The 11,547-nt window shown below is 46.2% G+C and overlaps 1 protein-coding gene across 1 annotated transcript; it reads right to left on the bottom strand.

Annotated features, from left to right (window-relative positions):
- Positions 1–2,392: 2,392 nt before the first annotated feature.
- IRS4 (insulin receptor substrate 4) lies at positions 2,393–6,193 on the bottom strand. Its single transcript, XM_060086338.1, has one exon. The coding sequence runs from the start codon at positions 6,191–6,193 to the stop codon at positions 2,393–2,395; it is 3,801 nt and encodes a 1,266-aa protein (XP_059942321.1).
- Positions 6,194–11,547: the final 5,354 nt, after the last annotated feature.

Genomic DNA, 11,547 nt, shown 5'->3' with positions numbered 1-11,547 from the left:
TATTCTATAGCTTTATAGAATCAGAATTAGCCAGCTTGTTCTTAACCCTTCACAGACAACATTCTACCATATCAATTTACATTAAGATGGTAGCGAAAGTAATTTCCTGCAATGAGTTCTTTCTATATATCCTCCCTTTTATGTATCTCAGCAAATTATGTGCTTTAATCAGTCTCAGGACCAATCATTTTGGCAAGAAACTAAGTCATCTGCTGAAATTGTTGAAACTTCAATGTTTGTTAATCCAATGAAAAATTAAAATATCTTACACTTGTAAAGTGCTTTAAAGGTCCAAAGTGCTTCCACATTCACTCTCTTGTTTTAACCTAACCACCTACCTCCCTGTGAGATACAGCCTCCTTGCTGTAGTTACTCAATAAAGTTAGGAATTTCCTCAATGAACAACACATTTAGAGAACATTAAGCCTCCAGAATAGCTACAAAGTCATTTGAAGTTATTCATAAATCAGTAACTTATGCTAAGATAATGTTAATTATTTTAGGATCTAGATAATACTTGGGAAGACAGGGTTTATTTAAGGAACAAGAAATTTTCACTCATTTTCATCTTGGCTTAAACAAAGAGTCATGGAAAGTACAGACAAACCTCTATGAAAACTTGTCCTTTCCAAGTACCACAGGGACATAGACAGCTATGGAACACCCACATCAGTATCATAAATGGTGTCTTCAGCAGTTAGGTTCACACAGTAGCTTAAGTCCAATTTCCAGGTGTACTTTACAGAATAAAATAGATCTGTTCTTGAAAAGCTAGTTATGAATTAAATTCTTGGAAATATATCTGTATATTTTAAGTGCATGGTTCTAGTAGTAGTGGTGATTGTGTGTGTGTGCCTGCACGTGTACGTGTGTGTGTGTGTATGTTGGGGGGAGCTCACAATTTAAAGGAGATCTGAATTGAATCCTTTGGCAAGCCAAAGCATCCTTTTGTCGTTTTAATGATCACTCTTTAATGTGTCCGTGCTGCAAACGTGAGTTTTTGTATGGCAAGTTTTCTAAAGCAGGGGGAGAAAGGGGAGGGGGCCTACACCTGCACTAAATAGGGAGCTTGTTAGGTGACTGCTGTGATCAGTCCCCAACTTGTTCTGCCTGATCAAGCACAGTGGGCAGAGATCCAATCACAAAAGCATTCCACAAAGCAAGCAAAGCAAAAATCTTCACTAAACTGACTACTGGAATGAAAACTGCTGGGGTCCATCCCTTCTCTTCCCTGGAAAAGAAGCACATTCTGGTAAAGAGGGAAGGCAGTTGAGACTATGGAGACATCATCTTCCAAAATCATTTCTTGAGAATGTCTCCAGACACCCTGATAACAACATTGCACGATGTACACAGCAGATTTACTTGAAGTCTTATTTCCAGGATCCTATTCTTTCTTATTTCTTCCTTTGGAAAAGTAACCCTTTAAAAAAAACTTCCACTCTTCCAGGGTAGGCTGCCCCTGGGGTCAGGTCTTCCTCCAGCCCTTATTATCTTGTTTACTGAATTGCCCAGAAGACGCACCAATTAGATGTTTTAAATGCTTTTTAAACCTTTCAAACAATATTCATACCCATTATAGTGTTGTCACCATACCCTCTTTGGGGGGAGTTACATGAAGAAAATGAGGCACAGCAGAGGTGACTTGCCTGTCACTGTTAGTGACATAGAAAAGGAATGCTCAAGGTTTCTGGCAATTAATCCTGTGTAAAAACTAAGCAAATCAACACAAAAACACATTCCAGAGCCAAATACCCTCTTCTTTCAATCACCTGTTGTTCTGGATTATTTACCTTTTGTTCCCTCCAGACGTTCATGCTAACAGTTGAGATTTAACTTTCTTGGTAAATCATAGCAAACCAGCATAACAATGACTGCTTTTTAAGAAAGTAACTTTCAGAAGGAGAATGTCATCAACCCCCAAAGGTTACCAGTTGATTATTACTGCTCAATATTCGGTGCTCTTATTAAATTTCCTGCAATTAAATATGGTCATTTGTAGAAAGGCAGCTTTCACTTGTTGATTTGAAAATGAGTTGATGGGATTCAATTTACGACGTCCTGTTTGTATAAATCACTAAGCGTTAGGGAAGGATATCTGAAAGCATCCTCATGCTACATATCCTTAAGTTTGAACTACTCCTAAAATGTAGAACCAATGTTTAAATGATAATCGGTTCTTTCCAGGTAAAGAAACTTATCATTAGATTAAAACAAGTTTTGGCAACGATCACAAGGTGTTGCATGATTAAAACTGAATTCTACTTTCCATGCTAAATAAGCATCAGTGAATGAAATATTAGCTCACATTTTCCTAACACTGTAGACAGAGTAGTGCATCGATCGATTCATTAAGCAATAACCATTAACTTCAGGGAAATGAATTCTAAACTCACCAACCTCTTTGGGGAGAGTCGAACTTCTCGTTGTCAGGTCTGGCAAAGTCCATTCTCACGTACGTGTCGTCGTCGTCAGAATCTTCTTGCTCCGGGGGTCTCGGCGCCCGGCCGCGGCCAGGTGATGGAGGGGGAGCGGCGGCTGCAGCGGCAGCCCCGCCGGCTCTGTTACCTCCGGCAAGGTCTGCCGATGGGTTTGGGGCTCTGGGGTTCGGGCCACCCGCAACGTCTTGGGACCCTCTTACCGCTTCGGCACCAGCAGCATTAGCAGCAGGTTGGAACCAGCGGACAGAGGAGGAGTCAGATCCCGCGGCGGCCTCGAGGCCCGCGGCGGCTGCGCCGCTGCCCGGGGCAGCGACCAGGGCGGAGGCGGCGGCTAAAGCCCGGCTCACGGCTAAGGTTGGCGCGGCTGCCGCGGCCGCGGCTAAAGAGGCGGAGAGGTCTCTCTCGAGGCTGTCGGTCGGGAAAGCAGAGACGGCGGCTCTGGCAGCTGCAAAGAAACTTTGCGAACGGCTTTGTGGGCGCCTTCTCTCGAGCTCTTCTTCCAGCAGCAGCCTCGCTACAGGTGGTGGTTCAGAGCAGCGGCTGGGGGAGAGAGAAATGTCCATACAGCACTCAGAAAATGGGTCGACCACGTAGATGCGACCTGTTTGAGCATCGTAGCGAATGGCACTGTCAGCAAAAGGCACGGCTGGTGTCATTGCTGGGTTGAAAATCACTTCAATGTAGTCACCTTCCTCATTAGCACTGTTACCTGTAGCACTGGGAGGAAGAGGCGGAAGTGGCCACCTAGCACCATCCAGAGAGAAGGGGTTGGCACCTGGAATAGCTCTTAAAAGATCTGAGAGGTCGTTTGCTGGATTTGGAAACGGCACTCCGAACTCAACATTCACGTAATTCGAAAAGGCGAACTGTCTGGGGTCGGCAATTATGCCCCATAAACCTGGCAGTCTTTGAATACAGGGAGCTGGCATATTGCTACCTCTTTTAGGGAAGTCAATCTTGATGTAGCCACTAGCGCTGTCAGCTTCTTTCTGCTCATGTGTGGGCTTTTGTGGTTTTGGCTTGATTTTATTTCCTTTTGTAATAAAGGGAAGTCGATTAGGTCTCTTAGTCTTGTTCTTGGGGGGCCCATCACCTGAACGCTTGGAAGGTGATCCCTCATCTCTAGGCTTTGAGAATGACCCCTCAACTGAAGGCTTTGAAGTTACATCTTTGGGGCCTCTGTTAGATGAGGCTTCTTTGTCTAAGCCCTTCCCCAGGAATTTTCCAGGTAACATTGGTACATACTCACTGTGGTCACTCTGCCCCAATGGGGAGCTCCGAAAAGCATTTGGCAGAGAGAAGTAGGAGCTCCAACTTTTGGAGGAAGAGCCTCCCTGAGGATTTCTGGGGTTTTTTGGAATTGCACCCGCTCCAGGAGCCATAAACATATAGTCACTGTCACTGTCATTGTCCTTTGAGTCATCCTCTTTGTCAGGATCAGGTGCTTTTGGAGGACTTGGTGCAGGTGGTGGGCTCACTCTGGGAAACATCATCATGTACCCTCTTGAATCTTCGAAAGGTGATCGAGAGTGGCGCTTTTTTGACACAGAGACATTCTGAGGAGCCATTGGCATATAATCACTGGAGCTTGAGAGAGGGGCAGCCACCCCTGGCCTCATTGGCACGTATGGGTCATCCTCATCTTCATCAAAAGCTCTGGCTCTGTGGGGACCCCGAGCTGCACCTTCTGGGGTCTCTGTGTCTTTAACTTCTTTGGCTTCTTTGCGTTCTTTTGTGGCTCCTCTGTCAGCACAAAAATAAAGTCGGAACCTTCCCCCAGACTTTCCTTTTCCACCAGTTGCTGCAGCTGGCGGGGGTGGAGGTGGTGAAGGTGGTGGCATTTGCTGTTGCTTGCTTTGAGTTAATTTGCCAAAGTAGGATCTTTTCTTCAGAGATTTCCCATGATCACCATTGCCTTCGGAGCCTTTCCCACTTCCTGAGCCTTTGCCCCCTCCAGAGTTTTTGCCTCTGCCTGAGCCATGGCCATCTCCGGGTCCTTGGCCATGGCCTGAGCCGTGCCCACCTCCAGCTCCCTGGCCACTGCCTGAGCCATGTCCACCTGAGGTGCCCTGGCCATCTCCTGAGCACTGGTTTCCTCCTGCACCCTGGCCCCCGGAGCCCTGGCCACTTGAGCCCTGGCTGCCACTTGAGCCCTGGCCGCCTCCGGAGCCGTGCCCCCTGCCCGAGCACTGGCTTCCTCCAGAGCTCTGGCTACTGAAGCCTTGGCCACTTGAACCCTGTCCACCTCCTGAGCCCCGGCCATTTCCGGAGCCCCAATTGTTCATGGGCATATAGTCGCCTCCGTTTCCTTCCTGATCCTCTTTGCCCTGAGGATTGCCTTCTTCCCCAGAGTTGCCAGGGCCAGAACCTGGTGCTTCAGAAGACAGGCAAGCTCCCTCGCTGGGGGCTTCTGCAGGGTGCGGGCCACGCACGGGGCTGGGTGCTACGCGGCGAAAAAAGCTGGCTGGCACTGAAATCGCTCTCCTGGATCTCCGCGCTCTGGGCAGGTGCAGTCTTCCTCGCCTGGAGGGGGGCACAGGCTCACTGGGTGTTATGTAGCGCCTGGCGAGGAGCATCTCGTCTTCCCCGTCACCGATGGCCCTGAGGTGGCAAAACTGCTCAAAGCGGGACCTTCTGAGCCAGCCGCCGGGCTCGAGCGGCAGCATGTCCAGGTGCCTCCTAGTGGACAGCAGGGTTAACAGGTGGGCGCCGATACTGATGCTGTAGCTGCGGCAGCGGGCTCTGTATTCGTCTGCACACAAGGCTCTCATCTTCTCCAAAAACAGCTCGTGCATGTTTTGGGCCACCACACAGTCATCGACCTGCATCCAGAGCTCCCCCGGGCCGATGACGGTGGACCTGCCGACTTCCAAGAAGAAATACTGCTCCGAGTGCCCGCAGCGACGGATGCTCAGGAGCTGGACGACCACGCTGGCCACTTCAGTATTTAGCCTCACAAACACAACCTCCTCGTCGGTAAGACAGAGCCGGAACACGCCGCTCAGCTCTTTTCTGTGCCCCAGCCCCCTGGGTTTGACTATTACCTGCCACACATCTTTGTAGAAGGGTGGCTCCGCCGCCGCTGCAGCCGCCACTGCGGCCGGCTCTCCATCCGGCTGCGCGCCGGGCGTGCCGCAGCGGCGGCGCTTGCTCTCGAGGATGAGGCGGCTGAGCAGCAAGTACCAGCTCTCTTGCTCCGACTCGTTCTCGGCCACCATCGCGAAGTACTCGTCCTGGGTGAAAAGAGCGATGAGGTGTCGGTACCTTGCGTCGGCTCGCTGGCTCACCGAGAAGCACTGGTACAGGGTGATCACGCGCCGCGGTGGGATGAGCGCAGGGACCGCGGCGCCAGAGGCAGCCGCCGCTGCTGCAGCCGCCGCGGCGCGGACACTGTGCCGGAACTTCCTGGCATTTTCGTAGTATTCCAGCCGAGCTGGGGCGTCGGCGGTCTCCAGCTTGAGCACGAAATAGCGCCTGTGGCCATGCTTCTGCTTCCGCAGGTAGCCGCGTTTGCAGACTTCGTCCCCGACGGGGAGGTCCTCCTCATCGGACTCGGAGTCTGACCGGGAGCCAGTGGCCGTGGAGAGCCACATGGCTCCCGGACAAGACGACCCGGTCCCAATGAGTGCGGTCGGGGTTCCCGAGGAAAGAAGTGGGGTGGGCGCCACCGCAGCTAGAGCTGCCGCTGTTGCCGCTGCTGCAGCTCGCAGTCTCCTTGTCGCTTGGTCGCGAGCGAAGGAGCAACTCGCCATGGTGATGCACGATGGTTTTAAGGTGAGCGGGCGGAGGGGGGGGGGGCTCGGGGAAGCGAGGGTTGGGGGAAGAGGCCGTCTACCCCCATCCGCCCGCCCGCCCGCCCCAGCCCCCTCCCGCCTCGGCCTGCGCCCCCGCCCACTCCACTCCAAGCGCGCGGCGGCGGGCAAAACAACACGTGACCGCTGCCTCACGCGGCGGCTGCTGTGGCTCCGGCTACCAACGCAGTGGAGGGGCGCGAGCGGCCGCCAGCAGAGGTGTGCGAGGGAGGGGGCAGCGGGCCCGAGAGGCGGGGCCACCTCCTGTCCCGCCTAGACCCTCTTGGAGAATCTTCCGGCCTCTGGGCCTCGGGAGGACCGACGGGAGGAGGAGGGGCTGTCTGGCCACGCAGGTCCTCACGAGGAGTCCACGGAGGCACGGGCGTGGTGGTCGGGGGTTGGCGGGAGAAGTTCGAGAGAGACGGAAGAGAGAGCGGCCCGCGAAGGGGGCAAGGGCATGATTCGCTGGAGGGGGTGAGAGGGGGCAGGAGGAGGCGGAGCGCAACTGTCTCGGGCGGCGCAGGGGAGAAGAGCTGGCAAGGTCCCGGGACGGTTTGTTTGTTTATTTGGGAAGCCGGAGCCAGGTGAAACTGTTGCAAGGTTTTCATTGGATGGGATGGGAGCCAATGGGAGTGTCTGGCAGTGAGGCGGCCTCGAATTAATTAGTTTGGGGGGCAGGAAGGGAGCTGAGGGGCGAGGAGGAGTGGCTTGGGTCGCGGAGTGGGCTCCGCTATCTGGTTGTCGCGCGTTCGGCGGTAAACAACCCTCTGCGAGTAGCTATTAATGGTAGTGATAAACTCGCGCAAATCCCCAAGCCACGGTGACCCGGGACCGAGCCGGGCGCCCTCTCTTTTTCTTCCCGTCCCTCACATAAATTCTCTCTTTCTGTCACAGTCTGGTCCACTAGTTGCTGCCGCGCACGGCGAGCCGAGAGTCTCGGGAGAAAGCGTGGGCACCCCCTGGAAACGTGTTAACCACCAGGGCACTCAGACCTGCCGCCCACTGCGCTGCAGGCACTCGCGAGCTCGCTCCAGCCCTGACAAAAGCCCGCGAGTCTGAGGCACACAGATAACAGCGATGCGTTCAAAATGAACCTAATCTTCCATCAGGGCGCGTCTGTAGCCCACGAGACGCAGGTTGGCTAAAGATGGTGTTTCTGGCTATTAGATTAATGCTGACTATGAAAGCACAAATTTGGGGGCCTGCAAAGTATACAGCCATGACGAAAAAAATAAAATCGGACTCGATTCTTACTCAAATACACCAGTGTTGAGCTGTCGTGATATTTTCCCATGGGAGATGCTTTGAAAGGCGCCTTTAAGAGAATTTCAAAATAATATTAAGTTTCCCTTTCCTTGATCGAGACCGAAAAACTTTAGAAAAAGAAAAGCTCATACCTAGAACAAAGGATCATACTGAACACATATCCTAGAATATATTTCACATCCCTTGCGTCGAGAAAAGAAGATTTTTGCCGAATCTCAGTCTACAACTTGACACCTCAAAAATAACTACTGCCTCCTCTGTTTCTGGAAAAACTGCTGGAGTGTAAGTGCAACCTGAAGTGTTTCTCAATTCCTCTCTCTCTCTCTCTCTCTCTCTCTCTTCTACTAGGATTTCAGCTTCCTAACTGTGGAGATAGGTCCGTGTTACATTAAAATGTTAAAGGGATGACCACAATTGCAAAGAGGGATTTTGGAGGGGGAGGGGTGGACGTGGTATTTCTAAAAGAATGGAATGTCAGTTCACCTTTGCCCTTGGGTAGATTCTGCAAAGCGTATTATTGATAAAATCTAACAGTAAACCAAGCAATGTATACATCATAAAAATAACCCCCAACCCTGCCTTCTTAAGAATTTGTTCTCTGTTAGTAACAGAATAAACACATTTGGATGAATGACTCCTTTTTGATGTTCCCATTTTGGGAGAAAAGAAATTGGTTTTGGCTGTCTCCAAAATATTAGAAATAACCATTATCATTCCCTCTGCTGCCACCGGTTTATAAGCACAGTATATTCACAGGTGCTAGGAGCAGCTGTGATTTCTGAAAGGGGCTAGAGGTAGAAGGAGTGTGGATGCTGACAGAGGTCTGACTGGAGCTGCTACCCACGTTTCAGCTGTTTGGTCACATATGTAGAAGGTTCCCTACTCCTATAACCAAAATGAAAATGATTGAAATCATTTGAGATTTTTATGATAGATGTTATAATGTTTCATAAGCCTTTCCAAGCACTGGGTTTTGCTTTAGATATAAATGTTTTGAAAACAAGGCAATGTATTTGAAAGTGCTTTGAGTAAAAACATGACATTTAAAAATGTATGGAAAAACATTAAACTGCATGTTGAATAAAATTTTGAAAATACTGAGAATAATAGATTTTTAAATCCTCATGTCTTTATAGAATTTTATCATAGAGTGGTAGGCTTACAATGTATAGAATATTGTATCTTGTTCTTTTCACTTAACATTACATGATAACATTTGCCCATATTATTATAGATCAACCTAAACATTATTTAAAATGCAGCAAACTATTCTAGGCAGCTGTATATTAATATACTTAATCATCCCTCTTTTCGAGGTATTTAGGTTGTTTTCATTTTGTTAATATTATAAATAATGCCGCAATGAACATCTTGGACCTATAGATTTTTTTTTAATGTTGAGAATTATTCTCCTGGGGTAGAAACCAAGGAGTGGAATTACTGGGTTAAAATATATGAACTTCTATCTGATGCATTATTTTTCAAAAACATTTTATCAGTTTACCTTGTCACCACACTGATTCCCAGAATTGTATATTATTATTTTTTTTAATCACTGATAAGATGGGTGAAATGGTATTCCACTGTTTTTTTAATTTGCATTTTTTTTTTACTAGTGAGATTAGAAAAAAAACTTTTACATATATTTGCGGACAATAGTGTTATCTTCTGTAAAGTGTCTTTTTGTGTCCTTTGCCTTACCTGTTGGGTTCTTAGTGTTTTCTTTTTTGTCTTATTATGTGTGACTTGTTTACATAATAAAGATATTAAAACCTTGTCATATTTGTTGCAAGTTTTTTCCTAGTCTATTGATGAAAAGTATCACTTTTAAGCTAGATTCTCTTCTGTTTTGAAAGATGTGTAAATTTGGCACAAGGAGGTTTGTAGTGTAGTTTAGAAGGGAGATACTGACACACACAAATGTCACCATGATCACTTCTAACCTTCTTTTAAACAAACTCACATATCTAAACTTACCTCCTGTTTTAAAGAGAGAACTAAGTTTGTTCTCATATCAACAAATTATAAGAGAGCATCTATACTTCTAAAATGTTATGTAGCACTCTTAAACAATAGTTTGTAAGACATTATTTTCTACTCTAGCGGGGGAACCCCTAGGACTAATCAATGTGTTAAACAACAACAACAAAAAAAACAAGCATGAAAATAATTTTAAACAACTGCAGTGAAAGATTATCAATGTTGATTATTTGTATGCAAAGTATATTATTTGGCTGCAACAGAATGGAATTAGAGAGAGAGTGAAATGTTTCATAGAAGGATTTTACTTTCTGTGTTTTCTACGATGGGAGAGGATACGGTCAATATTAGTATTTGTGAACGGGGAGAATGTGTGGCTAGAAGAACGTTATTTTCTTTACATAGGTTAACCAAATCTCCTCAGTTCTAAAAGTTGTTCCAACACTGAAGCTCTCTGGAGGAGACGATCATTACTGAATTGCACCAGATGCTGTAGCTTGTCTGACATATATTTAAACTTTCATCTTCCTGGACAACTTAATGATATAGAATAGTTGTTTAGTTTAGGTCAGGTTTCCATAGGCAAAATAAAGCAGAGGGGTGGTACAGACCTCTAGATGGTTCAGGCAAAAAGGAGAGACTTTGTATTTGGCCTGAACTCACCAGATGGTTGCTTTTAATGTTCTACTCTCCTTTGGTTGTAGATTCTTGTCTCTTAATTTTTTGTTTTTATATTTAGGACAAGTTACCCCAGAAATCTCAAGTTTTCATAATTTCTGTAAAGTTTGGACTCTGAACCAAGAATCTCAAGCACAGATTTTTAAAACAGCAGATAAGAAGTAATGAACTCTACAATATTTTTTATTTGTTTACCACTTTAGCTGAAGGGGGGAAACTCAAGCATTGCAGCTGGTATTTTACACCTAGAAACTAAGATCAATGGATAAATACAGCCACAGTACCTTTAAAACAGTTTCTATCTAATGAAGAAATATACCTTTAATGCAGTTTGCCTTTAAAAGGAATATCCTGTGAATCCTGTTTTAAGAAAGCAGTTGTTTGACTGAATTGAGTAGTCAGTAGTAATAAAAACTCATCTGCTTTTTTCCTCATACAGATGATCATCAGTCTTCTAAATTCCACTTGTACTGAAATCAAAATGAACAACAGAAATGTGGATTTACTTAGCTTGAAAATTAAACCGTTACTTTAAATATGGACATTGTTCAAGAGAATAAAGCCTGAGAGGAAAAAGTAGCCAGTATAAAAAACACCATTATTCTTGCCCAATATATAAATTGTCCTTTAAGTATTAACTCTACAGTTTTTGTGAGCTAACATCCAATTATGTTGATAAAAATGTGGTGCTACCTTGATATCAAAAAATGATGCTAGTGATGATGATTGCTTTCTCTGTGTTAGGACATAAATAAAATCATGCACGATAAATGATGTTTTCTACACTGTGCAGGAAAAGGGGCTGCCCTGTGATTTGTGGCTGCGGCCACTGCTTGCAGATGATGGCTTTTTGTCTCAGCTTTACTTCTGTGCTACTCAAAATCTCTGCTGGAGAAAACAACCGTCAAATGCCTGGCTGCTGCGCACAGAACAGGTCTGTTTGCTGCTTTTGTTTCCTTGCAGTCTGCGGCTAAAGTAATTAGAGCAAATACATGGTTTAATTAGGCTCCTAAAGCTTCCCTGTTATCTCAGGAGTCAATTGAAAATTAACTCAGTTAAAAATCAAGCATTTCCACCTTCAAAAGATAAAACTTTCATTTGGAAGTGACTTAGTAAGTAAACTGAACATCAGAACAATTAAATCTATCAGATTTCACATAAATGTCAACAACTTCATACTATATGCATTTTCTGTGTTAATATAAATGAACAGTAAAAAAAAAATTAGTTAATGCTGTTCCTTGTGGTATCATACAGCAGCCTCGTTCTTAGTGTCAAAAGATTATCAATTCATACTGCCTCATCGTGAAGAGTTAGGATCTTTATTTTGTAAATTAGATAGGATCGTTATATGGCTAAATTTACTATTTTAAAGGAATTAGTATTAGAGA

The sequence above is a fragment of the Mesoplodon densirostris genome, chromosome X, assembly GCF_025265405.1.
Source record: "Mesoplodon densirostris isolate mMesDen1 chromosome X, mMesDen1 primary haplotype, whole genome shotgun sequence".
NCBI lineage: Eukaryota > Metazoa > Chordata > Mammalia > Artiodactyla > Ziphiidae > Mesoplodon > Mesoplodon densirostris.
This window is presented reverse-complemented; position numbering and strand designations above follow the sequence as displayed.

What these genes read in the sequence shown, in the direction of transcription:
- IRS4 (XM_060086338.1), bottom strand. Translation starts at nt 6,193, where the DNA reads ATGGCGAGTTGCTCCTTCGCTCGCGACCAAGCGACAAGGAGACTGCGA.